At 53.0% G+C, this 27858-nt stretch overlaps 11 protein-coding genes across 11 annotated transcripts; 8 read left to right on the top strand and 3 right to left on the bottom strand.

Moving 5' to 3' along the window:
- Window positions 1–1468: 1468 nt before the first annotated feature.
- On the top strand, window positions 1469–2994 carry PG994_002070 (uncharacterized protein; the record flags this gene model as incomplete). The annotated part of the gene is made up of 2 exons (XM_066853479.1): window positions 1469–2239; window positions 2305–2994. 2 exons carry the CDS (start codon window positions 1469–1471, stop codon window positions 2992–2994), a joined length of 1461 nt encoding a protein of 486 aa, XP_066721620.1.
- An 814-nt stretch (window positions 2995–3808) lies between these two features.
- On the bottom strand, window positions 3809–4187 carry PG994_002069 (uncharacterized protein; the record flags this gene model as incomplete). The annotated part of the gene is made up of 2 exons (XM_066853478.1): window positions 3809–3844; window positions 3921–4187. 2 exons carry the CDS (start codon window positions 4185–4187, stop codon window positions 3809–3811), a joined length of 303 nt encoding a protein of 100 aa, XP_066721619.1.
- A 733-nt stretch (window positions 4188–4920) lies between these two features.
- On the bottom strand, window positions 4921–7509 carry PG994_002068 (uncharacterized protein; the record flags this gene model as incomplete). The annotated part of the gene is made up of 5 exons (XM_066853477.1): window positions 4921–5633; window positions 5772–6220; window positions 6274–6743; window positions 6791–7287; window positions 7338–7509. 5 exons carry the CDS (start codon window positions 7507–7509, stop codon window positions 4921–4923), a joined length of 2301 nt encoding a protein of 766 aa, XP_066721618.1.
- Window positions 7510–7576: 67 nt separating this feature from the next.
- PG994_002067 (uncharacterized protein) lies at window positions 7577–7879 on the bottom strand (the record flags this gene model as incomplete). The annotated part of the gene is made up of 1 exon (XM_066853476.1): window positions 7577–7879. One exon carries the CDS (start codon window positions 7877–7879, stop codon window positions 7577–7579), a length of 303 nt encoding a protein of 100 aa, XP_066721617.1.
- A 1523-nt stretch (window positions 7880–9402) lies between these two features.
- PG994_002066 (alpha-amylase) lies at window positions 9403–11182 on the top strand (the record flags this gene model as incomplete). The annotated part of the gene is made up of 5 exons (XM_066853475.1): window positions 9403–9556; window positions 9605–10073; window positions 10131–10525; window positions 10593–11100; window positions 11158–11182. The coding sequence occupies 5 exons, from the start codon at window positions 9403–9405 to the stop codon at window positions 11180–11182; spliced, it is 1551 nt and encodes a 516-aa protein (XP_066721616.1).
- A 4469-nt stretch (window positions 11183–15651) lies between these two features.
- On the top strand, window positions 15652–16455 carry PG994_002065 (CFEM domain-containing protein; the record flags this gene model as incomplete). Its single annotated transcript, XM_066853474.1, has 2 exons — window positions 15652–15815; window positions 15912–16455. 2 exons carry the CDS (start codon window positions 15652–15654, stop codon window positions 16453–16455), a joined length of 708 nt encoding a protein of 235 aa, XP_066721615.1.
- A 593-nt stretch (window positions 16456–17048) lies between these two features.
- Window positions 17049–17474, top strand: PG994_002064 (uncharacterized protein; the record flags this gene model as incomplete). The annotated part of the gene is made up of 1 exon (XM_066853473.1): window positions 17049–17474. One exon carries the CDS (start codon window positions 17049–17051, stop codon window positions 17472–17474), a length of 426 nt encoding a protein of 141 aa, XP_066721614.1.
- Window positions 17475–17830: 356 nt separating this feature from the next.
- On the top strand, window positions 17831–18609 carry PG994_002063 (uncharacterized protein; the record flags this gene model as incomplete). Its single annotated transcript, XM_066853472.1, has 2 exons — window positions 17831–17885; window positions 17969–18609. 2 exons carry the CDS (start codon window positions 17831–17833, stop codon window positions 18607–18609), a joined length of 696 nt encoding a protein of 231 aa, XP_066721613.1.
- A 642-nt stretch (window positions 18610–19251) lies between these two features.
- PG994_002062 (uncharacterized protein) lies at window positions 19252–20346 on the top strand (the record flags this gene model as incomplete). Its single annotated transcript, XM_066853471.1, has 3 exons — window positions 19252–19278; window positions 19483–19992; window positions 20059–20346. The coding sequence occupies 3 exons, from the start codon at window positions 19252–19254 to the stop codon at window positions 20344–20346; spliced, it is 825 nt and encodes a 274-aa protein (XP_066721612.1).
- A 2045-nt stretch (window positions 20347–22391) lies between these two features.
- PG994_002061 (uncharacterized protein) lies at window positions 22392–24941 on the top strand (the record flags this gene model as incomplete). The annotated part of the gene is made up of 1 exon (XM_066853470.1): window positions 22392–24941. The coding sequence occupies one exon, from the start codon at window positions 22392–22394 to the stop codon at window positions 24939–24941; it is 2550 nt and encodes an 849-aa protein (XP_066721611.1).
- A 1104-nt stretch (window positions 24942–26045) lies between these two features.
- Window positions 26046–27586, top strand: PG994_002060 (Beta-1-6-galactanase; the record flags this gene model as incomplete). The annotated part of the gene is made up of 4 exons (XM_066853469.1): window positions 26046–26289; window positions 26341–26431; window positions 26490–27016; window positions 27066–27586. The coding sequence occupies 4 exons, from the start codon at window positions 26046–26048 to the stop codon at window positions 27584–27586; spliced, it is 1383 nt and encodes a 460-aa protein (XP_066721610.1).
- Between the last annotated feature and the right edge of the window lie 272 nt (window positions 27587–27858).

Raw genomic sequence — 27858 nt, 5'->3', positions numbered from 1 at the left:
GCTCGCGATCAATGGAGTGAGGCCGCCAACAACAACGTGCGCTGGCTGGAAGTCGCCCAAATGAGAAATACTCGGGGCGGGGACGATAAGTAGCGAAGGGCAAATCGAACATATCATCGATCAGGAGAGGGTATCGAGAGCAAGCATGGTGAAATCAGACACCCTCGGTCCTTAAAACGTCGCACTCGCAAGAGGAGCCCCACCAGGGTTGTTAGTCAGAATCCTGGTCGGCGGGAGTTGAAGGCAGCGCCCCGAAAGTACAGCAGTAGTATGCTCCCTCCCTTGCTTTGCCTCCTGTCTACACCGATTGGACTTTCCGGACTGCATGTGGTTCGAGGCAAGATAGTGGATCGTGAGAGAATACTTATGCAGAAGAGCGTGACCACCGACCACTATTTCGAAAGCTTTGACCACGATGAAACAAGTCGCCTATCAAAACGTCGACCGACTTTGGGCCTTTGAAGGATGCCTTGATCCACGTCCCGGAACAAGACGCCTGATTCGTCTCAGGTGTCTGACCAGAATGCCCATTTGAGGTGTTGCCATGTAAATCCAATGTACGTGACCAAGGGATGGATTGAATGACAGGAATGGGCTGTACATAAGGTAGCATTGCAGCGGCTTGCGGCATTGTGGCATTGCGGCAGCAGCAGCAGCAGCAGGGAGAAATGGGGGAAATGGGAGAAGACCAGGGCCGGGCCGATATAAAATCCCATGCGACATATGCCGACAAAAGCCCTGGGAGGTGACGAAGCTTGCATTGAAGGTTGTGAGGATTGTCCACTGCGGTTTGAGGGTGGATGTGGATTTGGATTTGGGAAGAAGCGCCGCCCCTCTATTTGCCAAGTTGCCCTGCTTAGGGGGAGCGGAATGGGCTTGACAGGAAGTAAGGTACCTGTCGTTAAGGGAAGACTTGACCTAATAAGCCCCCTAAGCTCCTAACGACCACACCACACAACCCTTAGAGAGCGGGAGGGGAGTTTAGTAGTGGGATTGGCAGGAAAAGGAGCAGGGGTTTTGCACACTCACTCGCTGAATTGGCGGGGCTCAACCGATAGGCGCTCTGGGATCTATGTACCAATTCTGCAGCGTATCGTCCATTTGGGGGGCTGGCCGATCAGTCAAATTGTGATAACTTATTTTTTCTCTCTCTCCTTATCCCCTTCTGCCTCTCTTGGTCCTTTCTCTTGTCTCTACTTTCTATCGGACTGGGGGAGAGGTTGTATGAAGTGCACCCTCAATTGGCGGAACCACCAGGCAAGAAGAATACATACCATACAATTCCATATCGAACGATCCCAATGCGTCAATTCGTCTCGCCCAGCAGTAGCAGACGGTAGCGCGAGGGAACTTCCCCTCTCTCCGTGTCTACCTCCCAATTTTTATTTTTATTTCCCACCCCCCCCTCTGTCACCTGCCTCCCGCACACCCGTTTGTGTGAGTGCAAGTAACAGAGAGTGTGTGTGCCATGGGCATGGGCATGGCACAACCGCCACACTCGGGCAAGCGCATTCGCTCCAACACGTCCGAGTTCATCAGTGCGACCCCGCAGACCACAGCACCCGCTCTCCGACACTCGCCCAGCATCAACAACGCCAGCGTCTCCAATCTCGGCCTCTACAACCCTACCGTCTACAACAATGCCAGCTACGCCGCTCTGGCCGTAGCCTCCGGCCGTCAGACCCCGACCGCTGGTGTGCCCGACTATACCGCCTATTCGACTTTGGATGCCACCTCCAACGGCTACCCCCGGGGAGCCCTTCACGGGCGCCCCTCTCCCGTCTACCAGCAGTCCTACGACCCTCGCGCCCTCTCGGCCTACAATGTGGCCTACGGGCAGGCACACTCCCACAATGGTGGTCTCGGAAGTCCCTACGGTCAGCCGAGGAGCAACAGCATGCAGAACGGCTCGTACGCGCAGATGAAGGTTTCCCATTCGGGCTCCACCGTTCCTGGCGCCTACTCTCCCCCGCAAGAGCAGCATCCTTCGACGCCGATACTGCAGCACACCCTGCCTCATCACTTCGGCGGCGAGTCGTATAGCTCCCAACCAGCGGCACATGCCGCCATGTTTCAAGGCCATGCCGTGTCATACCCAGAGCCCACCGTGAACCCACAATACAGCCCACCTCCGAGCCAGACGCCCGAACATGGCACACGCCAACTTCCCCAGACCCCGCTTCAGGAGGATGTTGGTATCGAAGATGCTCAGGGCGAGCTGGAGCAGGAGATATCCGAGGTAAGTAGCCCTTGGCATGGGGCAGGCGTTATTTGTTTGAGTCTCTCTTTTAACCCATCAACCAGCACATGCAAATGGAATCTCACCTACCGGACGAAACCTCGAACCCGCCAGAATCCAAGTGCGCGTGTAAGAAAGGGCGGGGGAAGAAAAAGGCCTGCACATCGTGTGCCTGTAGTAAATATGGACGCAGGTGTGGTAAGCACTGCTCCTGCGGGACGGCTTGCGGAAACCCTTTCCAGGACTTGACGGCCTTCTTCGGACCCGCCGCCCGGTTTCCCAAACCCTGCGATGCGAACGCCTGTTTCGCGACATGGCTCTCGAACCAGCCGAATGTAGAAGAACTCGACGTCGACCTCATGGTAGACATGCTGCTGTATGATGACAAGTCGTGGGCGAACATCAAGGCCAATACAAAAGCCTTCAAGGACTGGGAAGATCGGTGGATCAAGGCGAAGAACTCAAAGGCAAAAAAGCTCAAGGAAGACCGGGAAAAATTGGAATACGAGCTTCTCCGCGGCGCGCTGGGGAACTGCAACGCCAACGATTTTCATGGCTACAACTACAGCTTCTGCCGCGGACAGTGGGTGCCCATGGACGCCTGGGAGCACTGCCGCGAGTGTCGCTTGTGTTCCCCCAGCAGCGAGTGGCACTGCGAGCAGCACGGTCGTTGCACCTCGAATCGCGCCTGTCCGGGATGCATGGGCGATGTCCTGCCGTATTCTGGCGTGGCCGACTATCCAGTGCAGGCTTGAAGAAATGACCTGAAATGAGAATCATGAATGAGGGGAGTTTTTTCTGGCGGTTGCTGATTTTTTTTTACTATATATATTTCCGTGGCTTTTTTTTATGAACCAAATCTCGGTGCTTCATATAGCATAGACATATATACCTAGCATTGGTCGGAGTCAGGGGCATATAAGCGAGTTATACTAATTCGAAGCATTTACTCATGACTCTGCAGGCTTTGTCCTTCACGGGCGAAGCCTCTTGCCGATCACAGCTGCTATGTTCTTGACTATGATGCTTGCTCTGAACCGCCCGTCATGTACTTTCTTCTGCCTGCCAAGCAGACCTGCATCAATGAAAGTGCGTTTCCCACCCCGCGGGAAGGTTTTGTAGCATCCTTGGAGCTCACTCAAGTGATTATTTCGTTGCTTCATCATCAATGTTCAGGCTGCTTAAGTACTAGGTAGTCGCAACGCCGCAACCTCTGGGGAGTCGGCGTCAATGTCCACGTTCCCCTATGCCTCTGACTTGTGGCCAACAGCCCCTTTCCACCAACTGCTACAACCCGGCCCTATAAGGTTGCCTGTGGCCGCTACTCCACATATTTATCCTATGGCCAATGAATAGGGGCTACGAATTTCGATAACTTGGAACAGGAAAAACAATAGTGATTGTGATATGTTTTCTTGCTGGAACAAGTCATCACTGTTCTCGAACTATGTATTTGACCCTGAAGGGCTTGAGGGTGGCCAACTGACTTGTTGTTGTATGTGAATCCAACAAGTGGCAAGAAAGGGTGGTCATTGCCAGAGTAGCGAAGGAGAGATATGCCGCATATCCCTATCGGTCGTTACCAACCTCTCCATTCCGTACCCTCTGACCGTCAGTCATCATAGTGACAACCGCAGCAGAGCCAGCAACGCAGGCAGATGACCATGCTCGAGCAACACACCTCGCAGCAGTCGTCGTAACCGTCCTCACCCCCGCGAAGTGCTCTGGTGGTTGTCATGTTCGTATTGGCGCCACTACTGGAGGCTTCCTCGGTACTGCTGTTGCTCAGGGGCTGGGGGTGTGGCAAGGGCTCCTGATCCACGATCTCCGTCACGGTCACGAGGGGAATCTCCATCCAGTCCTCCACCGGGCCATGGACTGAGCGCGTAGTAGCGTGTATTGTCCTCGTTGTGGTAGCGCGTTGCTGTTCTGTTGCGTTTGAATCCATGGTAGGTTAAGGGGTTCATCTTGCGGGATAAACAGCTGGTTTTTTTTTGGTTATGCTCAAGTTGTATGAGTATGTTTTGTATGTCTGATAGCAAAAAGGGGAACAAAATGCAGCTATGAGGTGTACGTGTGTTTATGTACAGTCCAAATGCAGTATTGAATACAGAAACATCCATGTTCAAGAACGAAGTAGCATATTATATTTGTTCACAATAGTCGAGAGCCGCATTCAAAGATAGCAATCATGAAGATGACAAATAGTGTGTAAACAAAGCATGTTGATAGACAGAGTTGGATAGGCCATTGCATTCACATTCTATGCACAACAGTCTTGATAGTAAGGAATGACAGAAAGAGAGGAGCAATAGGAAGCCATCTGGATTGCCAAACATGAGGCGTAAGGCAAACCAGCACACACAACTGACATTCAAACGTTAGCGCAAATGCTCACATTAATACCCTTGACGAGAAGAAGAGGGAAGTACTACATCACAGGAGGAAAGGAGGAAGATCAAAAGTTGTTGCTGTTATTACATTTCAATTTGGCTATCTACTTGCGTCTCAATGAGCAAACTAGAGGTGGTATCCTGAGCTCGCGATAGAAAAAGGAACAAAGTTTATCATCGTGTTTTCTCATTAAATCTTTGTCCCATACCTGCGTCCCTCAATAACCAAGTAGTCCATCATATCCCGTATACCGACAGACCCATCCATAGGTTGTCAATTTTCTTACTTTATTCGTCACGTATCTCAGAGGCTGTGGGGCTGTCCTCCTGCTCCGCCGACTCGTTCAACTCGGCCGGCTCATCTGACGCGGCTGGCTCGTCTGACGTGGCCGGCTCGGCGGACTGAGAGGGCTGGGCAGGCTCTTCTTCGCTGGTCTCCTTTACCGACTCAGCGATGGGTGTATCGAGCGGCTCGCCCTCCTGGGTGGCAGCTTCGCTTTGCTCGTCAGCTACAGCCTCGACAGTAGCGGCCTGGGTCTCCTCCGAATCCGTGTGTGTTGCCGTCGCCGTCGCCGTGACCTTGACAGTCTCTGTCTCCGTCACAGTCTCAACCACTCGAACCACCTTCTTTTCCTTTACGATTTCGAGACCGGGCTCCTTCTCATCCTCCTCTTTAACATTTTCGGTCTGGCCCTCTTTCTTGGCCTCAGTCACTTCTGGGGTAGCTTGCGGTTGCTCGACAGCATGCTCAAGTGTTGGTTGTGGCTCCTGAGCCGCCACGGGTGTCTCGCAAGGCCCAGAAGCCGCAGAATCACCGTAAGACGGCGTCGTCTCAGGAACCTCGGGGGTGTTCTGAGGCACCTCCTGAGAAGCGGCTACTTGCATTGAAGGCGTGTAAGTAGCGACCGGCTCCACTGCTTGGGTGCCTTGGGTCTGTCGGAAGGTCATTGGCTGAGGGAGTTCAGCATGTTGCACCTCGGGCACGTAGGCCCGAACCTGTACTGGATGAACAGGAACATCAGGGATATGTACCTAGGAACGCTCCTAGAATCAAACCAATCATCCTCGGAGCGTTGCATTTCAGGTGCATGGCGCCACGCAAGGAGCACAGCGATGACACCGAGTACGATAATAACTACGTTCTTGGAGTCTCGCAACAGCACACGAATAGACTGTAGCAGAAGTTCTGGCAGAGAGTCGGACTGGGCTGGTTGACGCCAGAGGTTCTTTGCGCTCGTACGATGCGTCTCTAGGTCGCGAGGGCGAAGTTGGCTTGGAGGCAAAGGAGTCGGGATATGGCTCGCGTGTTGAAGGGGCTTCAGAAGGAGTGTAATCAGGCTCAGGCGTCGAGCCGTAGACCTCGCGCATACGTGCCTCCTCACGGAGTCTGCGTTCTTCGCCCAACGACTTGCGAGAATGTACAGATCCGGGACGCTCCTCGGCCAGTGGGCTGCGAGAATAAACAGACTCGGGACGCTCCTCGGCGAACGGCCTGCGAGAGTAGGACGACTCGGGACGCGCTCGCCCAATGACCTTCCACGAGAATACACGGACTCGGGGCGCTCTCCGGTCATCGACCTGCGGGCATCTACCGACCCGTGACGAGAAGCAGTTGTGTCTATGTGGGCATGCAGTCCGGACGGTTGGTCTCGCTGCTCTTCCTCCATCTGGTGCACAATATTCGACACGACGTCGAACTCCCGCTGTTTCGCAGCCTCCCGTTCTTCGCGAGCCGCCGCAAGACGCACAAGCTCGTCCTGGACGGCCGGCGGGACGACCGGCTCGAGCTCGACGTCTACGCGCTCCATCTCTTTCCAGCAAGCGGCCCAGGCGCCAGCTTTCATGAGACCGTTGCTCGCGTAGACCTTGACCCGGAAGATCTTGCCGGGGCCAAGGGACTCGTAACGGATCTCATGTTTGCATGTGTTGCACCAGTGGTGTTTGACTTGCGAACGGACCGCATCATAGTCATCCTCGCTATCTTCTTCCTCTCCAATTGTCTTCTCGTTGGCAGGGCCGAGGTAATGCCCGCATTCCAATATCCTCGCCCGGCGGCGCATGGGGAGCTCCAGAGCCTCGAGCAGGCGCTCCTCCAGAACCTCATAGTCATTCTGAGGATGGCCCAGCAATATTCCCTCTCCACCACCGTATCGCCAACGCAATCTTGAAGCAAGCGCCACGAGTCACGTAGCAATTTGGCGTCCTCGCTCATTTCTGAGCTATCCAGGTCATCGATGATGTCAGCCCACATCCATCTCAACGGCAGGAGAGTGGCATGGAGAAGAATCAAGGGGGCTTCTTGCTTCACTTTGAATCGAGAAGGTGTCCTATTCTTGGGCGAATATTGTACCGAACCGGCCGGGCTGCCGAGGCGTGAAACTGCAGGAAATTTCCGGTTCGCCGAGCGAGGTGACGTAACTACCGTTCCAGATCCGTAGACAGCACGGAGCAGGCGAAGCCATTTGCATGGCTCGAATATCTGAGGGGGTTCTGAAAGGGGGTCGATTGTTGCCGCGAGTGGTCGGTACGAAGTCGTCTTTGTCGTAGTGGGAGGAGTACTGCGAAATATCCGATACCCGAGGCGTCCTTGTGGCGACAGTGATATTGTCAGGGCGGCGGTCCCCTTGACTGATTCAGAGCCGCCATCGTAGGACCCTAGAGAGCTTCGAGGGCTTCTCTCGCTAAGACATCTCCGTCCCCTGCACCTTGCTGGGAGCTGCTGTCGGCACCCTCGTCGGCGGCTCGAGCGGCCTCGGCTTCATCGTGATATGCGTCGGAGTCATCCCCGTGGTCATGGCCATGGTCGCCGTGCCCATCGTCTTCGATCTGGGCCATGATATCCCTGGCAGCAGCTTGGATCAGCTCTTCTGTTCGCATTGAGGGTCGTCGAGATGAATTTCGACTATACCGATTTGTGTCTTCGGCAGCAAGATCATGGTCATCCTCAATGCTCGGCAAAAATGGTGGACGCCTCGTCACCCTCCGTGTCGTGGCCAGGTTTTTCCTCCATCAGTTCATTCGTTTCTTCGGGTGGTACGGCGGTGTCAGCTGAGGTGGCCTCATCTGCCTTGTCTGATATTATGCTGGCGTCATCGGCGGTGGTATCTGTCGGGGCAGCTTCCGGGGCAGTCTGTCCAGCTTCAGCTTCAACAGGCTGGGGTGATTTGGTCTCGTCTTCCATTGAATCGCTCAGGCAAGAAGGGTCGACGTGGATATCAAAGTCGAGATTAGGTCTGCGTTTTGGCATTGGGGGGCGGCAGGCGGGCAGCGAGTCGTAGAGCGAAACTCTGTCTAGGTTTTGTGCTTAAATGTCTATCAACCTGGGGGATTGACTTTAAGCGGCAACTCGGGCAACGGGGTTCAACTGCAAGCCCGTGTCCCCAATGGTTCAAGTTGAAATTGTGCAAGGATGAGTTGGCGTGTTCTGATTGAGTGGAATGTCTCTGCCCACAACTTGGGTGGTGGTTGTGGTTGGTTGGCTTGGAGGGGACCTCTCAGATTTTGTTTACCCCGACCTCCTCTAGTGGTTGCCAGATCAACCCACCCAACCACACCGACTCGATTGGGCACACACCTGAACCGGAACCTGAGCCACTCGATTTATCTGCCTAACCTGCGTATGCTCTGTTTTCTGTAATCCGTACGGAGTATTCAGAATATTATATCGATATATCTTCATTGAATCAATTGACACCCGGATTTCGCATGTTCTCCTTTTTTCATTTTCCTGTTGCTACTGTCTCTTAGCTTCATGCCCACTTCAGGGCCATGGCTCCCTAGCATTAGGACTGTGACGTCATAACTGTGATAGCTCCCTTCTTTTGTGAGACCAAGAGATCGACTTCAGGGGTAATCATAATCATTCACTCACATTGGATGCCCAATTGTCTCGGTCAAATTGTTAGAGACTGTCATTCGATTCTGATCACCTGGGCATTGCCTACTTGCCTGCTCACTATGTTATTCCTAATGCGTGGCATGTTATAGTTCCCATGTTGCTTTATCTTACCACTCGATCGTTAGATATGATAAGGAATCAAATGTCGTCATTGCAACAACTCCCGAGTCCAATGCCCTTGCTTTTTTTGCTTTTGCCAATCCTGCTCAGATGGTCGCACTACTTTCAAAGATGTGGTAGCACAGGCGGCGTTCCTGACTTGGACGGTCTAGACTCGTTCAGGGTGCACGCAAGCTGCATAAGCGACGTACGACTACGGCTCAAGGGAGCTAGCTAGCTGGTTGGTAGAGAGTTTGGCTGGGTCTGTCCAAGTCTGCGGTAATTCTTACATCCTGTCCACCCAGGTGGTAAAGGCGTGGCTTTCTTCCGCCGCTCTCTACCGAAGCCTACAGCAAGTAGGAGGTAGGCAAGATTGCTCTGGCATGTGCAATTGGTAGGTTACCAAGTGCAGGAGTCTGGTGGTAGCTGACGTCCACGGATGGATGCAGCTTGTCTAAGCTGCATATGTACTGCTAGGTAAAACTTGGAATAAACTGGTTGTTGCTTGATAACCTAATCCGGGCGTGCATGTAGGTACGTAAAGTAAGTTGTTAGACTTGAGACGAGTAAGATATTAGATAGTTGCATGAAGTCACCGTCCTATCGTCTTGCTACCACTTCATCCCAGATGTAGTTCTTTTCCCCCCATTTTGATACTCTTTGCAGTTCTCATCATTAAACCCTTTTTGGCTCTGCAACACTATAGTCACCTTGGGATTCCTAATATATCTACTTATTATCACGGATATCGGCGTGCTGTAAAATCGCTCAACATGGCGGAGGAGCAGAAACCCACGCCCGAGAACATGACAATGCTTCAGGGCTTCGAGTGGTACGTGCCTGCCGATCAGAAGCATTGGGTTCGCCTTGATAAGCACATCCCGCAACTGAAACATTTCGGCGTGGACAACATCTGGATTCCTCTGCGTAAGAGTCCCTCAACTTCATTCCAGACAACGCTCGTGTCTCTGACAGGGAGCTACAGATGCAAAGGATCGTCCCCAACCGGTAATGGCTACGACATCTACGACCTGTACGATCTGGGCGAGTTCGACCAGAAAGGCAGCGTCGCCACCAAATGGGGCACCAAGGACCAGCTGATGAAGCTGTGTCAGACGGCCAAGGACAATAATGTCGGCCTCTACTTTGATGCAGTCCTGAATCACCGCTTCGCCGCAGACCACAAGGAGAAGTGCGAGGCTATAGAAGTCGACCTTGATGACCGCACCAAGGAGATCAGCGACAAGTACGAGATCGAGGCCTGGGTTGGCTTCGATTTCCCCGGCAGAGGAGAAAAGTACAGCAATCTGAAATACCACTGGTATCATTTCAGCGGCGTGGACTATAATGCCGCCAATAAGAAGACTGGCATTTATAAGATTGCGGGCGACAAATCCCATGGCTGGGCCAAGGCTGGTGACGTGGATGGTGAGAAGGGAAACTAGTACGGAAAGCACCAGTCTCACCTATACACAAGTTTGCGTGCTAACATCTTTGTTAGCGACTTCCTCATGGGCTCTGACCTGGACTACGCCCATCCCGAGGTCGAAAGTGACGTCCTCAACTGGGGTAGATGGTTGGCCCAGACGGTACCTCTCAAGGGCATTCGCTTCGACGCCATCAAGCACTACAGCCAAGACTTCCTTCGCAAGTTCATCACAATGATGGACGAGAAGTACGGTGAAGGCTGGTTCTTCGTCGGCGAGTTCTGGAAGGATTCCCTGGATGACATGACGAAATATCTGGAGAGTATGCATAAGAAGTTTTCTCTGTTCGACGCGCCACTCGTCTACAACTTCAGCGAGATCAGCAAGAGTAGCGGCGCCGACTTGCGAAAAGTCTTTGACGGCACGCTAGTATCTGTCATGCCAGTCAACGCTGTGACTCTTGTAATGAGTAAGCTGTCCTCTCATCTCTGATGGTTAGTTACTTGCACCAACTAACCATTTTCCAATGCTTGTAGATCACGACACCCAGCCTTACCAGGCGCTTGAAGCCCCTATCGAGGGCTGGTTCAAGCCGTTGGCTTATGCCCTCATTCTGCTCCGAGACCAGGGCTACCCCTGCCTATGGTATGGCGATCTCTATGGCATCGATCCCAAAGGAGAGCATCCTTTCCCGCCTTCGTGTGGCGGCGCTCTGCCCAAGCTCTCGTTGGCTCGCAAACTCTTTGCGTACGGCAAGCAGCAAGACTATTTCGACTATGCCACCTGTCTCGGCTGGGTGCGGTACGGCACGTGGGATCGGAAAGACGGCTGCGCTGTCGTCATGAGCAACGCTGGTCCCGGAGAGAAGAAGATGCATGTGGGCGAAGTGCACGCCGGCGAGGTGTGGACCGATGTCCTTGGCTGGTCTGATCGTGAGGTGAAGATTGGCGACGACGGCTTTGGTGACTTTGTGTGCGGCGGTACCAGCGTCAGCATCTTCGCGAACTGGGAAGCCGAGGGACGGGAGAAGTTCAAGGAGACCTTGTAAGTTGCTCGCTCTATGGGCCTTTATACTGTTCGCTATACTAACAATAATAACAGCAACGAGAAGATATACGACGAGTAAACGGAGATGAGCTGGGGAGTGGAAAAGTGGTTTGTCTGACTCCCAAAAGGCTGTAACGACACTCCTATTCGTACTTACAAATTGTAATAGACATCATATTATTAACAATTCAATCTCTGGCCCCTTTCAGTGAGCGTAACAATTCCATGTGCCGTGCCGCCTACTAAGACCCACACCGGAGGAACTCATGAGTTGCGCGAAGTAATATCCAAAAGCTTTACCATATATGCTATCTAATGAGCAGCAGGGGGTTGGAGTATTAGCGGCCACACCAGCTGAGTCTGCGATTGGGATCAAATAATTTCAAGACCTGACCTCAATGGACAACAATCTAAACAAAATCAGTTTCACCTGCCAAAACAGGCATATTCTCCTAATGCCGGCAGGGTTGTGCGTATCGCTCACCCAATCCCATCACTGTGGCTTATTGCTACACAATCAGCGACATGATAAACGGGGTCCGGATGATATTCGGAGCATACACTTGTGACTGGATGCGGCCGGAGTCCCAATGTGGTCAAGTGAGATATATATAGGCCACCCTCTGAACGGCATGTCCACCCAATTTGCCCTGAAAGTAGGCTCAGACTTCCACGTAGACTCCCCAACTCCTGCTTAGGATCGCCGTTTTCCATCGAGACTCGGTTTCTACGTTCTTGGGGCTTTTGCCAGCCAGGCTACAGCCCACGCCATCTTTCAGCAGCTATGGGTTGATGGGAAGGATCAGATAAGTCTCTCTTCCCCCTTCTCTCTCTCCTTTTCATAGCTTCGCCCCCTATTATCTATCCATCACCCACAGCAGCGTATATATTCAAGCTTTCTAAGCTTACTGTGTGTCTCGTCTCACGGGTCGACCTGCGTCCGCATGCCGAGCTCCAACAAACCCGTCACCAGCGTCGGCAGCGCCGACATGCAGTGCAACGCCGGCGGCGCCCGGGTCGACGGTGACGGTCGAGATGCACCAGCAGCCCGGGGACCGCAACTGCCGCAACGAGGCCATCGGCGGCGCGCACTACGGGCCCGTCAATATCTATCTCAGCAAGGTCGACGACGCGGGTCGGGCTGACGGGTCCGCGACCTGGTACAAGATCTTCGCCGACGCGTGGGCGCCCGCGGCCAGCTCCGGTGGTTACAGTGCGGGCGACAACGACCAGTGGGGCGTCAACGACCTCAACGCCTGCTGCGGCCGCTTGGACGTCACGATCCCGCCCGACACGCCGGCGAGCGACTACCTCTTGCGCGCCGAGGTCATTGCGCTGCATACCGCGGGCCAGGCCGGCGGCGCGCAGTTCTACATCTCGTGCTACCAGCTGACGGTCGCGGGCGGTGGCAGCAGTGGGGGGTTCGGTCCCGGCGGGCGTCAAATTCCCGGGAGCGATTAAGGCGAACGATCCGGGGGTCATGATCAATATCCACGCCAAGGTCGCCTCGTACGTCAACCCGGGGCCGGCCGTCGTGGCGGGCGGTGAGACTAGGACGCCCGGGAAGGGGTGTACGGGTTGGGAGAAGACGTGCAAGGTCTAGGTTACTTGGCTGTGGTAGTCGGCTTCATCTCCGTTGCTTTTCTCCCTTGGTGAGGATGACCACTGCTGATGATCGTTGGGGTCGGGACAGTTTCATTTTCTCCTCTTTTTGGTTTTTGCTTACGTAGGTATATATTTATCCATAGGGTGGTACAATGGCAACACATTTTACGCCTAATCACTCTCACCTCCTCTGGTATATGATAAAGTCGCCCCAGTTCTAGGTCTCGATCCATGTAGCTAGAATGGGAGCGTGCAAGGAAGGGGGACTGGCTTGGAGCACCCGAACCAGACTGCTGAGCCATCAACCCTCCTTTAAATCTTCACTTCTAGTTGACATTGCTGTTGCAGAACTCCCAACTACTTCATAGTACATCCAGTTCTCAGACCTTTTCGCACATACATCATTTTTGCCACGCTGTATGATTAGACCCGCCCGTCATTTCGAGGCATGTACTTCACTCAACCAAGACCGGCGGCGCATATCACATCATGAGGATGCTATGTGGTATTGTGCAACAGACCCTGAATATTGCGTTCCAGGGTTGATCTATTTCCAGTGGATGTGGTGATTGCGAAGGGTCGAGACCGGATGTCTAAGTGCTTCCCGTCCTGGTAACACCTGCCAGGGCAGTCGCTTCCTCAAGTCTGAATCATCTCTCACTTCGAATAATAGTGGCCCGTAACTGCGTTGAGCTATCGCTTGCTTCACCTGGGACCATCACTAGGCATACATACTGCACGTGCTCATGCCTCTACTGCACAAATGTAACTGCTACATTTTGCCACCTTCAACAAAACCTCGCTACCCTTCCATCCTTCCAGAGAACCCCTTGTTGAGCCGCCAAACCACTTTCCACTCTCCAATACGAGAGAGAGACTGCGAGGACCCTTTCATTTCCCTAAACTCTCTTGATGAAGAGAGTCATTAGCCTGCCCCCTTCTGGTCCTATCAAATCAAGCCCGCAAGCACTTGACTTGGGCTCGCCGCTGCCCTGAACCATAGGCCCTTTCGGCCGTTGCCTCACTGACCTAGTCACTCCCCAGAATCGTCCGATCCTGAGCGCCACTGGATTTGTTTCCCCTGATTCCATCTCCTTAGGACGAAACTTTGTCCTGATAGGCTGCATTAGCGTGATCGGTGTTTGGATGAGATGCGGCGTAGCAAAAGTCGTGGCGACGGTACCGTATGGCCCGTGAGGACTTCAACGTCTTTGGATACTTTTAGACTTTCTTAGCTAATGCTGGCATTTATATTGACCACAGTTCGCACGTATTGGTCGAATATCTAATCTTCCGAAAGAGATCATAGCGATATACCATCACAATGACGAGTCAGCTGGGCCTGCATCCGTCATGGTCGAGACCAGAACTGCCCTCGTATAGGGTCTGGATAGCGAGGATTGGCCACCTCCAAGCGGTCCAATGACTGGAGTGAGATCGAGAAGGAGGACGTTTTAGCCGTGAATTCACCGCCAATCGAGCTGATACCCATCGAATGCGCCGTGGCTTTGTGCTACCGCGACGGGATGACTTCGAGATTAAAACTCCAAATCGGATCCTTCGATACCAATCAAGGACCAGCTGCTTTCGAGACTAGGCAAGGTCAGTTAAGGCTACGTCCGCAATCATCAAGATGGCTTCAAGGTTTTATGGCGTTCTTCCATACCCGTCTGTGCGCTCAACAAGTGTGTGTCTACCTATCTAGGGTAGCTTATATCTCTGCTCGAGCAAAACGATGCAACCGGCTTTCTTGGGAAGGTCTCACTTAACAGCCCTCCCAACTCGTCTTTACTTCGTTTCCGCCTTTTTGGAATGCCTTCGTATCTGGAAACAACAAAATGCTGGTCGTTAAACGAATCCTGATCCTGTTGGGTCTTTTGTCCACGGTGTGTCGAGCGAGCCTATTGCAGGATGCGGAACAGTTATCTGCATGTGGTGTACGTTACCTATTCCAGTATGCTTTTATCAGTGCTATGGAAACACTTGCTGACTTTGCTTTATAGACTGCCTGTCTGATGCAGTCAATACCTGGGTCGGCTTGCCTAACGGCTCTCGATCCAGCATGCTTCTGTGCGGATCCCAAGTCACAAAAAGTATTGCAGACTTGCTTGTTAAACAGCTGTACAAGCGAAGAGTCCTTGGGTACGTTGTCCCCCACTCGACGAAACCCACTGCGTTCTGACTACGGATGTAGCCGTTGCCAGGATACAGGATGAAGCATGTGGCAAACCGCGACGCTCTAGGAGGGCCGACCTATCGGGGATCATACCAATCGAGATGTTCACCTTGTTATGCGCTTGCATACGGATGTACGCGAGATGGAAGACTTTGCACACATATGAAACAGACGACTATCTCATGATTATGATAATAGCAAGTCCTTCACCTATATCATCAACTCACAAATCCACCACTTACTTACAGTTTGGCAGATACTTTTCCTGGTTTTCACAGTTCTGGATCAATATGGTATGTTGGATGCTACTAACAGCAATTCCTAAACGCATGACTGATGCCAAGATAGCAAGGCTCACAGGATTTGGCGTCGATATATGGACTCTGAACAGTGATACTATTACAACAGCGCTCAAGGTACGAACCAGCCCAGACCTGAAGAAGAAGAGAAACAGCCTTACTGACAATCAGACTAGGTGCTTTACGTCGACGGTATATTTTACTTCATTGTCCTAGGGCTTTGCAGGATAGTGATGCTATGCTTCTTACTACGCGAGTTTCCATACGAATGGTTTAGAAGGACAGCCTTCGGGTTGATGATTTTCACCGGAATCTCGACCATTCTTTGTGTGTTCCTGCAGATCTTCCAATGCCTCCCCCGTATCATACGTATGGTTAGGATGGAAAGACACGTCCATGGGACACACCTGTCTCGATCTCAGTGGTCTCAGCTACGCAGCAACCTCATTTGCCATTATCCAGGACATCATGATTATCGCGCTACCACTACCCTTGATAAGGAGTCTGAATGCCGGTTTACGCAAGAAGTTCGCGATCACGGTGGTATTGCTCCTGGGTATCTTCATCTCCATCTCGGCCTGTTTAAGGCTGCATTACCTGATCTTGTCCACGAGGTCAACAAATCCCACATGGTGAGTAATTGTATTTCTCTGGAATGTTTGGCACCAAATCTAGGCATACAATGACGAAGTCAATCTTTGCTTCGGGAAGCTGACTCGAATATTCAGGGACTACACAGATTTCTTGATCTGGACAGCCCTCGAGGTGGACGTGTCCGTCATTGTGATCTCGTTGCCAGCAATCCGCGCATTCGCTACCCAAATCCTGCCCGACACATATGGCTCTTTCAGGCGGGCCTCGGAGACATCAGATGCAGACGAGCGCAGACTGACAACCATGACCAAAATCTCGAAGCAGTCGTCGTGCCACCGGCGCAAGCTAACGGGCTTCTTTACTCCCAAGGAGCCGCATGGCGATGCCACGGGCGAGGGCGAGCTGGAGCTGGGAGACCGACTCCACGGCACCACGCATACGGAGATTGGCACCACGGACAGGACGAGCAAGGTGTGCGCGGACGGCATCCGGGTCAAGAGGACGATGACGACGACGACGAGCAAGTCGGGGCGGGCGGGACGGACGCGTGCTTGGAACGAGAAGTCCTTTGTAAGCCTGAGGATTGCCGAGCATGTCCGACAAGAAGGCATCATCGAGGCGTTGAATTGTGATTTTGATTTCACGGCAGTCCCGAAACAGTTGGGCCAAAATGTATAAGCGTTAATTTTTTTCGGGCGTTTGCAAGGTCGGCCCATCTGTACTATACAAACCTATTAGTTGAGTACGACAAAAAAGCCTGGACATAATTGAAGCATGTTTCGTCAAATTTGGATTGCTTCTTTCCAGATCACGAGGTGAAATAGTGAACACAGCCTTCGTGTGAGCTTCACACTGATGAGGCTGTCCTGTTGGTTGCCCTGGCCAAAACTCTTTTACAAATTGTGCTCATAACCCATCTTAGCTGTAAAGTCATGATACGATGTGCATGTTAGTCGGGGTACCGCCGTTTCCTACCGCAACAGCAGTGGATCTCCGGGCCTCATCATAGAGTACCTGCTTTCAGTCTCCAGGCTGAGATTCGCAGAGTTGAGTTGAGCTATCAAGCAAGGGCCACCTCGTGAAGCTAAATATGGTATCTCTCGAGTGCTGCAAGTCTGGTATGGGACTTGAGACTATCCGTGGCCACGACGAATGTCGACCAGAGCACATATCCACTTCTTTACCTATATTCTGCGCTATCTAGACACTCTGATGGGCCGTCTGGATGGCATAATGGCCAGCAACGAGGCACTACAGCCCCGCCTTCGGGGATGGATCAGGCAGATCGAGGCAACTGCCTCAACTGCAGTATCGACCAGTCAAAGACTCCGGTCAAATGCTGGAATCCAAGCTGCCCGAAACCCAGCGCTGGTCTTACTGGCGCCCGCGCCTTGCAGAGCTCCAACGACCAGCACTCGTTCTCGAATACCCCAGCGACTACTCGGACCACTATCGTCGCAGTGGCCGTAGACGTCGACAGTGAGAAGGATTCGGTATTCTACGCGCGCTATTTGTGCCGTGTGTGGCTGGATTGTTGCGACTTTGACCTACGGTTTCTGGAGCAACCAACAGGGACGCGGGATATCCGCACCTGGCTGGAAAGCATATACCGCGAGAAGGGTGCTGACAACGAAGGTCTGCCACCAGCGGGGGCCTTTGTCGAGACGAAGATGGATCAACAGTGGTGCATAATGTAAGAAGCAATGATCAAATGGTGCTGAGTGTGTAGTAGTTGTAGTTGTTAGTCAGGGTAAATAAAATGATGGGCGCAGGTGACTCGAAAGGCCCTAACCCAAAGAAGGCGCTGGGCCCCAGTTCTCTCATCGGTGTTCCAGTGGGGATGAGCCTGCTGAACCCCCCGCGCTGTGATTGGCACTCGACTGATCCATCTTCCAACCCGTCAATTCATTTTGCTTGAAAGCTTGACCCTTTCTCCATAGAATCATACGATCTCCCAGGTGTTTTCCTTTGCTCGAGAATATCTAAAAGGGACTGGGAGAGGAAGAGGAACAACAAGACGCGTATCCGACGGCATTTTGAGAGTACGCACAGGATGGGAGGTCCTGCCAAAGGTGACGCGGCCATCAAGGCTCGCATCATGAGCCATAGTACGTCTTGATGATCTGATTCCACCCCCTTAATTTACCTACCTGCCATGTATAAGTCATACTGACCTCGAAAACAACAACAGTGAACTCCGACCACGCGGCGGAGCTGGAGCACTACCTCCGGGCCTTCAACGGCCTGTCCGCCTCGGCGGCCGCCAAGGCCCAGCTCGTGGACATGGCGACGGACAAGCTGGTGATCCAGACCCCGTCGTCGGGCGAGACGCACACCGTGGCCGTCGACCCGCCCATGACAAGCCTGAGCGAGTCGCGCGCGCGGCTCGTCGACATGGCGCGCGACGCGCTGCAGCGCCTGGGCCTGAGCGACGTCCGTGTCGACCGGTACGCGCCGCCGGCGGGCTTCGACTGCGTCGTCTTCTTCGGCGTGGCCTTCTACTTCTTCTGCGCCGCGACCGTGTCGCTCGTCGACCGCGGCGCCGGCACCCCGCTCTGGGACGCCCTCGACGCCGCCATCCCGCCGGCGCTCGGCGGCGCCGCGGGCTACGTCTGGCTCGTCCGGGCCATCTTCGTGCCCGTGCTCGCCATCCACGTCGCCGAGGCCTGGTGGATGGCCAATACGCGGCTCGAGAGGCACCGGGTGCCGGCCTTTAGCGGCGTGTGGTGCCTCTGGGTCGCCAGCGTCTTCTTCGAGGGGGTCCCGGCGTTCCGACGGATCGATCGGCTGGTCGCGGCGGAGAGGGCGAAGAAGGAGGCACAGAAGCACTAAGATTGAAGCTGTTTTCTGCCCAATCGAAAAACCATGGGCAAGTGAGTGGACACACTTCAAAAAACTCAAGGACCTTACGACCTGGATTGCAGGACCTTGTCTGCCTCGTTTATCAGCGTTTGAGAAGAAAACACGGCTATGGAAAGCTACATTGAATTGGGCCAGTAAAATCGACCGATCCAATGTCGAAGGCCAATCAAATGGATTTGTAGTTTGCTATCACTTACAGCAATGCAGCGGCCCATGCAATCTCACGGCAAGGCACATGGTCCAGACCACTTCAGGACATTCCGTCCTATGTATAGGTGCATGGAAAAAATAAACTTCATATATTAAGGATACAGCCGTATTGTAATGCCCAGTCATCCGATGATGATGATGATGGGCCTCCCGCATGGCTTAGTGGATTGTCTTCGCATCATCCATGCGAGCCCCTCCTCCGCTTGTTTGATGTAGCACATGAAGAGCCTTGACACTCTGGACTTGGTATTTAATGGGACAACCGAATCTCCACACACCAACTTCTCTTACAGTTCTCTTCCATTTCTGCACTTCACTTGACTGAACCTCTCTTTGAACTGTTCTCGGAGTTTACCTTTCTACTTTTGCTTAACCTCACTCAGCCAGAGAGATATCCTCAAAATGGTGACCTTCGTTGTTGTTTCAACCGTAAGTAAATGAACTATATATGTTACCACTTGGATTGAGTCTCATAGGCGTGTTTATCTAGGTTTTGTTGGCGCTAGCCGCTATTTTCCATGTGAGTTGCTTGCTCACAGCTCGTCATCTTCTGATACCGTCTTGTATCAAGAGTTGCTGCTCGATGTACCTTCGCTTAGTTAACTATGAAATCGCAGCTATGCACTAGTCGAGGCCAGCAGGCTATCTCTTCCCATCTCGCTGGGTCTGGGCATTCTCACCGTGTTGCTGCCCTTCACAGCGTGGGCCAGCGTCTTCGGCGGCCGGATATTCCGTCGACTCTCCCCCAAGAACGGCGGCGCCGGCATCGGGAACCTCCTGCAGCACCCGTTCGTGCCGTTCGTCCTGCAGGTGCTCCAGGGCATCGCGAGCGTCGTGCTGGCGACCCTGTGGTCCCAGGGCTTGCTGGACTCGGGACAGGCGGTGGACTGCAATATGCAGACCACGTGGCGGGGGCTCTGGATGGCCCACGACGGTAGGTCCATCGAAAACATCCAGAACGCGTTCGGCTGCTGCGGCTTCAACAGCGTCCGGGACATGGCGTGGCCGTCTCCCAGGGGCAACGTTGAGCTCTGCAGGGAGCTGACCCATCGGGAGACGTCGTGTGCTGCTCCCTGGCGGGGCACCCTGCGGCGTCTTTCGGGCTTCGAGTTTGGGGTCGCGTTGGGTTGTGCCGCGATTCAGGTAGGTCATTGTCACCCACCCAGAGGGCTCTCAACATTTACTTACCTATTATATGTAATTACGTAGTTCTTCTATCTCGCGCGAACTCTGCTTCGCATCTTCCGGGAGGCGGCCGAGAACATGTCTCGTCGGAGCAGCCGCCACAACGCTGCTGCCCTAGAGCAGGGTCCCGATGCTTCTCTGGTGCACAGGACGGCGGGAAGAGGGAGCAACAGCAGCAACAACAACTCGTACCGTACCATAGACCACACGTACGAGGCTCATGACATTGATCCAGAAGCCTTGGGTGATGACGCAGAAGAAGATGGAAATCGGGATACTACGAGGCTGATGCGCAACAACAACTCCGACTAACGGTCTCTGGCTGCATGATTCCTCAAGGTGGGATGACTTGCTGCTTGACGCTTAGATGGCTCTGTGACGGATCGGATGACAATTTGAAGATTCTTGCCTCTGGGGCCGAAGCATCATCACTGTGTGGTTGTCCTTTCATAATCTCTGCTTTTTGGGTATTTTCTGAAGTTATCTAAATATCATTGGAGGGAGGGACGAGGGGGTTTGCGTACTAGCCATGTTCGTGGATATGGGTTTCGATCTGCTGTATATGTCAGCTTTTGTCTTGTCTAGAAGGAAACAAGTTTCGGGACCTTCCTCGACCACCAATATAAACATTCGGGTCTTGTCTGGCTTCTTTTCGCTGCTTCTTCTATATCATTTGACATTTTGTGTTGTTCTTCGGACCATCGGTGGTGTAGAGAGTGATTCAACTCACGGTGTTAGCCATCACCACAAAATTACTATATATAACCTATCTTGTGGTCAAACTTCATAGAGGCTGCCTAACCAGAATATATAGCGTGAAGTAGATATGACCATTACCCGCCGATTAGAGATTGGCCGCCTAGTTGATCAGGGATCCGTGTACGCTGCTGAATCTGCAGCTCATTTATTCACCGGCAATACTTCTCGCCGTCGACGAAACACCCTAGGTAAGTGTGGGCACCTAGAGCAGTCCCCCATTTTCCCACTGAGCCCAGGACGTAGCCAAAAAGGGCGAATAAATCGCCAATGGCCTCGTAGAGTTGTCGCCTTGAACGGGTCAAGATGCTGATGGTGGGTGGACTTGTAGGTCAGTGTCTATGTTTTTTCGTCTGTAGGCAGCTCTACCAAGGCGAGGAGAGGCTTAAACGATGGGCGTGTGTTCTGGAAATATTCCACAGGCATGATATGCCTCTTTCCTTTCGGAGATGGCCCGAAGATTGGGAAGTGGGTTCCAGTGTTTGTTTTGATTTTTGTACGTTCTTGGCTGACCCGATAGCCCAAAAACCCAAATCTGCTAGAGAGGAAAGAAGAAGAAAAATTGGCTGTGCATAATTTTCGCTCGCAGTCAAGATTGCCCGCTGGCTGAAATGTGATACTGCGATGATTTCTGAACAGGAACAATTGGCAACTGAATAGCAAAGGAATCGAGCGAAAGCGTGGGGGTCATGTTGAGGAACAAGACAGGCCATGGCAATTTACCCCGGATTTTCATTTTCAGCCCTACAGCGATTAATGGTGAAACCAGATTTCCGGGTCAGGGGTTCGGTCCACTATCTCAACTCTAATTGTTGCACCCCTGCCACCCCTGACGACACCCCCATCGGGACATCAGTGATGGAGTGGTCACCACGTAGAATGCTGCTCTTCTTGGATATATTCTACATACATATCATATTGTTCACTCATTGAAGCCCAATTGATCCTCTGTTTGGCTGTTATAACCCCTGTCTTGCTGGCTCACACTGTATGCTGAACATGGAGCAAGGAAGGGGCAGATCAAGCCCCAAGCATCATACTATGAGTGAGGCAGGCACCCGTTCCACAGAGCCAGGAAGCTTCTTTATGAGATATTTAAGGCTAGACGAGTGGGTAGCTGCTCTTCTGGCATCGTCATCTATGGCAAGCGTACCAGATTTTGGCCCGAGTTATTACAGCAAGATCTTCCATATCGTTCCTAAGCTTCTACCCCAGATGGTTATCAGAATATATCAAAGTTCACGTTTAGGAAGCCTGTTCTGCTGTTTGCTGCCAAAAATATAAAAGCCCACCGTACCTTTTTCTAATTCTGAATCTGACAAACACTCATACATACCACATCTTCTCAGTCCATTCGACATTCCAACTTGACCTGTACTACAACTTTGTACTACAAGCCTGTAATACTTCCTTGTACAATCATTTCATTCGTTCATCTTCAGAGACTTCAATTTTCGAGACACTTCGTATTATTGAGATACTTACTATCGAGATACTATCGAGACTTGTCATCAGCTCTCTCTCTTCTCTCTCTCTCTCTCTCTCTCTCTCTCTTGAACAACACTCTTCAATTTTCATACATACACATACACACACACATCATGGCTTTCAACGGTCAAAACAGCTACAACTTCGAGAACATGAGCTCTGGCAACATGAACTCTGACAACATCAACTCCGAGAACAACTTCGAGAATATAGACTTCGGGAACATGGACTATACCAACCAGACCTTTGGCTTCAACCCCAACCCCATGTCCTCTGGCATCCAGAACACCAACACTGGCAATATGGACTTTTCTCTCCCTAACAACATGAGCTCTATGTTCAACAACACCGGCTTCAACCACGCCGGCTTCAACCATAACGGCTTCAACTACAACGGCTTCAACCACACTGGCAACATGCCCAACGGCTTTCAGCCCATATACCACATGGGCAGCCAATACCCACAACCAAGCCAGTTAATGGGAGCCCAATATCCAAACGTCTTGAACCCGCATATCATGGCAGTCCCAGCGGGCAATGGATACTCAGATCCATCGGTCATGAGCAATAATAGCTTTGATCCTACCCTCCCCTCCATGGACCAGGGACTCGGCAGTGCCGCCCCTATGCCAATTTTCAACGTTGATAACGCCACCAACTATATGTCGAACAGCCAAGACACAATGCAAGGGCCCAGCCAGCATAATGTCGACCAGAACCCAGTCATCTTCAAGGAACTGGATGTCACTCAGAACGGCAAATTTCCTGATGTGCCATCTCCTCCTCTTCCTGTGCCACGAAAGAAGGCCACTGCCAGATCGTCAAAGGCAAAGAACAGGACCAACACCCAAGTGATCACACCTCCTCCTTCTGCTGCTACTGCTTCAGCTTCAGCTCCTGCTCCTGCTCCTGCTACTCCTTCGCCTGTACCCGCACCGGCACCCGCCGGCCCAGCCAAAAGGGGCCGGAAGCGGAAGGCCAGCAAGGATCACGAGGCCGAGGCCACAGGCCAAGGGCGGGCTACAAAGAGGCTCAAGCAATTCTCTTGCACTGAATGCCGCAAGAGTAAAGTAAAGTGCGACGCCGGTCCTGGCAAGCCCTGCTCCAAATGCACCAAAGATGGCAAGAAGTGTGTCGTTGACAACCAAGACCACCGGACCAAGGCGACCAACTTCGAGGAGCTTGTCGAGAAGTTGGAGAGGAAACATCTCCTTGCCATGGAATGCCTGTGCCTAATTTGGCGAGCTACTGGAACCGAGGCACATTTTGAGCTCTTCAAAAACTTTTGGACGGGTGCTTCAACCGCCACCACCGGCCTTGCCTGTCTCGTGGCTATCAAGGCCCAAATTTTTGGAACAGATGATATGCTGCCTACTTGGTCCGAAAATTGCTCTTCTGTGAGTTTTGACAACATCGTGGCCGAGCTCAAGTCCATTCTGGAACAGAAGGTCAAGGTGAAGGATCTGCGACCCCTGAAGAACCACCTGAAGAAAGTCGCCCACTGGGTTCTCGCCGCCGCCTATCATAAACTCGATGAGCTTTCACAGCAAAACGCCAAGGATGTCGTTGACATGGACCATCAAACCAATCCTTTTGTACAATGGTTGTCGATCGATCTCAAGCAGGGACAGATCAGTGACGAAGCCGACGCCACCAACAAGGAATTCCTGAGACAGCGAGGCGAGCTGAAGCCCACGTATCTCAAGGGATTGTATCTCAAGGAACATCGTGAATGGCACAAGAAGGTGGAGTGCTGCAATTTGGCCAGGCAACTGCTCACGCCTCCTCCCAGCCCCAAATCGGCTGTTTCTGCCAACTTCGACTCGGCTGTCTCTACCAGCTCCGAGTCGGCTGTCTTCTCTGTCTCTCTTGTTCCGGCGGCTGAAGACAACTATGTACGGCCTCAGGAACCCCAGCCTACAGTGCCACCATTCAAGGAGCACCAACACATCTACATTGGCCAGAGCTACGCACCAACCACCGACAGTGTCGACCAGTCTCCCAACCAAGTTGGGGATGCTCAAAATGATGCGGAAGCCGCAGGGTTGGCGTTATTGCAAGCCTCTTCAGCTGAGGGTTATGGACAGCCGGCATCGCCCGCCATTGATCCGGCCCTACTATCAGCCGGGGTTGAGCAGTCTCTTCCTGACATCAACGATGACAGGATGGACATCGACGACGATGTAAACAACCAAGGCTCTGGGCCTCACAATCCTGCTCCAGAATCGTCTTTCAACAGCGGTTCTGGAGCGTCACCTGGCCCTGCCGTCTACACTGTCGACGACTTGATGGCCGATCTTACTACTGCTCTTCAGGATCCCGAGGAGCTAGCGGCGCCCGAGGCCGGTCAACCAACCGATGGGGAATTCCATGACATCTTGATGACGGACGACTTTCAAGAGCTATCGTCGTCCGAATTCGATCAACTGATCGAAAAGAAATTTGAAACGTCGGGCGCCTCTTCAGAGCCATCCAGCCCTGCCGAAGGGCCAACGGAGGCTGGTAATCCTTCCGACTCTCGTTTCGGTGATTTTGCTGAGAGCTGCGATGACGGTGAGCAATCGTCCGAAGACAATGAATCAGACAACGAATCAGTCAATGATGAGTTCCAAGCCGTCTGGGAGGCCGACAGAGGAGGAGAAGAGCACGGGACCAAGCCGTGAGGAGGACAAAGAGCCTGAGATGCCTGAGGAGGACGTGGAGGCTAAAATTGCTAAGCTGCGGCAAATTCAAGCTGAACTCCCAGCCAGCATAAAAGTATGCCGCGAGGAGAAGGAGAGCTCTGAGGAGGAGGAGAGCTGCGAGGAGGATGATGAGGCTGAGATCTCTGAGGCGAGTAGAAAGCGAGGATTGCTAAGCTGCGATAACTTCATGCTACGATCACAACAAGCACGGAAGCGAACTCGATCTTTTCTTGAGGGAAAAAACAAAAAAAACAAACAAATGGGTTGTGTGTTGATAGAATTGGAGTTGGGAAATACCCTTTGGCAAGCCTGAATGGCTTTTGAGCGTGTGATATTTGGATTGGACTTGGATATACCCTTTGGCAAGCCGGAATGGCTTTTACAGCGTGGAGTTTGGGAATTTGCAAGCGATTGTTTGGGAATTTGGATTTGGAGAACATCACACACAAACCATATAAAAGTAACACGAAGTGTTTAGTACCAATAACAAAATGGTCACCACAATATTGTTTTCATTGATGTGAAGTGCGTAAAACCCATGCGTTGTTGGAAGGTCTCGCTTGGCATAGGATGACATGATGGCACGACTCGAGGGCAACGTGAACAGTGGTGGATACATATATGTGAGTATACTTAATGTACCTGTCAATACCCCTCGGCCATCGTGACGAGGTTTGCCGAAAGTCCTCGAGTGCCCCGAAGCATAGGCCGGGTACCCCGCGTAGGTGGAGTAGCAACCCCATGTTTTCCCCAACCGCCCCTATTGGCTCCAACGTCATATTCCCCCATTCGGGACATGGGCACCGCTTCTATCCACTCTTGGCCGCTATTCCAGTGACTAAAGAAAACCTGGGCTTGCACAACGGGGAAGACGGAGCCGGTTGCGCAGTCAGGTAAGTAGGTATATAAGGTGAGACCGAGGAGACACCTCGAAGCCCACGAGCATGAGTTCCTTCACCGCTCTCAGAATCTAGATAGTGGGCATCTTGTCAGCGAACCGCCTTCTATCGATCTCGGTGCCTCCCTCCTGGATTCGAGCCTCTTTGCCCCTTTCAGTCTCCTCGGGAATAGGAACAGCTCACAATGGCGCCCCTTACTCTTTGGTCAGTCGTGCCGCTCTTTGCGGCCTTGGCTCAGTCGACCTGGGTCCTAGCGACGCCGATGTTTCCTCGAAATACTGAGCCACGATGGCAGAAGGAGCTGGCACCGCGGGCTTCCAATACAACCAATCAGTGGCCATATGGGCCTTTCAAAACTCAAGGTCGTGACATTGTGAACAACCGCGGCGACGTTTTGTCCTGGGCTGGCATCAATTGGCCCATGAGCGGTATGTTGGCATATCTACCTACTTGTAGCTATTTCTGACTTCTCGCCCCAGGAGAGACTATGATTCCGGAGGGCCTCGAATGGAAATCAGTCGACGAGATCCTCGACGATGTCCAGTCCGTAGGATGGAACGTCCTTCGCATGTAAGGCATTCTCGATGTAGCTTGCCCAGGTCAACCCAAATGCTAATTGTAAACTCAGGGGTTATGCCATCCAGATGATCGATGAGATCTACGAGCGGGATGGCAACGACGTCTCGCTGGAGGTGGCCATGATCATGGGGCTCGGCTACGAGAACGGAACCAAAGTGACGAACGAGATCGTCCGCAAAAACCCGAGCTGGACCGTGCAGACGACGCGCTTCGAGATCTGGTCCGACATCGCCGACAAGGCGCTCGAGCGGGGCATCTTCATCCACCCCGACGTGCACGTCCACCAGGCCAAGTGGTGCTGCAGCCACACGGACGGCAACGCCTGGTTCGGCGACGTCCACTTCGACACGTCGAACTGGCGGCGCGGGCTGGCGTACGTGGCCCGCTGGGCCAAGCGGCACCCCAACGTGGTGTCCATGTCGCTGCGCAACGAGCTGCGGTCGTCGTGGAACCGCACCGACCTGGGCTACAACTGGCCGACGCTCGTGGGCAACATGAGCGCCGGCTCGGACGCGATCCACGCGGCCAACCCGGATCTGCTGATCAGCTGGTCCGGCATGCATACGACGAGGACCTGTCGGCGCTGACGGCCCGCAAGAACCTCCTGACGGCCCCCTGTTATAAGTGCGACGCGATCCGGGACGCGCACCGGCGGGACCCGGTCTACTTCGACCTCGACAGCCACCCCTGGGCCGACAAGGTCTTCTGGGAGCTGCACATCTACCCGATGAGCGAGGACGTGGACACGGGCACGTGCGAGGCCGTGGAGGCGGCGCTGTACCAGGCCGGCTTCCACGCGCTGGGCATGGAGGCGCCCCCGGCTGCGGAAAGAACCTGACGGGCGGCGATTGCCCACCGCCCCAGCGCCTGACGCCCGTGCTGCTGACCGAGTTCGGCCACGCCCAGGACGCGACGCTGTACGACGACGTGCTGCAGAACTGCCTCGTCGCGTACACCCAGAAGCACCGCGTCGGCTGGATGGTATGGAGCCTCGCGGGCAGCTACCGCGTCCGCGAGGGCGTCCAGGGCCTGGGCGACAGCTGGGGCCTCACCAACTTCGAGTGGGACGGCTGGAACGACGCCGAGACGGTCGAGAACTACTGGAAGCCGTGGGTCAAGGCGATGAACGCTACGACCAAGTCATAAGAGTCATCTGCACTGTGATTGGATCTTGTACCACATCTGAAAGCACGTCTCAGGATCGATGACAGCTCCAGTCTCACTGTTCAAATGGGTCAATATATATACAGCTCTATTAATAATTATAAAGCATGGATACAAGCAGCAATCTCTAGAGTATATATATACCTCTAATGTGATCACACATAGCCCTGCCTAATAGAACTGGCAAGTAGTATGATTATATAGTGGGATTGTCTATTGATGAAGCGCTGTGTGGCCCTTCTCTCGCTAGTATC

The sequence above is a fragment of the Apiospora phragmitis genome (assembly GCF_038363925.1).
Source record: "Apiospora phragmitis strain CBS 135458 chromosome Unknown utg000002l:1.0-5516284.0:1.0-5523493.0, whole genome shotgun sequence".
NCBI classification, from domain to species: Eukaryota; Fungi; Ascomycota; class Sordariomycetes; order Amphisphaeriales; family Apiosporaceae; genus Apiospora; species Apiospora phragmitis.
Note: the sequence above shows the minus strand (reverse complement) of the source record. Positions and strands in the feature narration are given on the sequence as shown.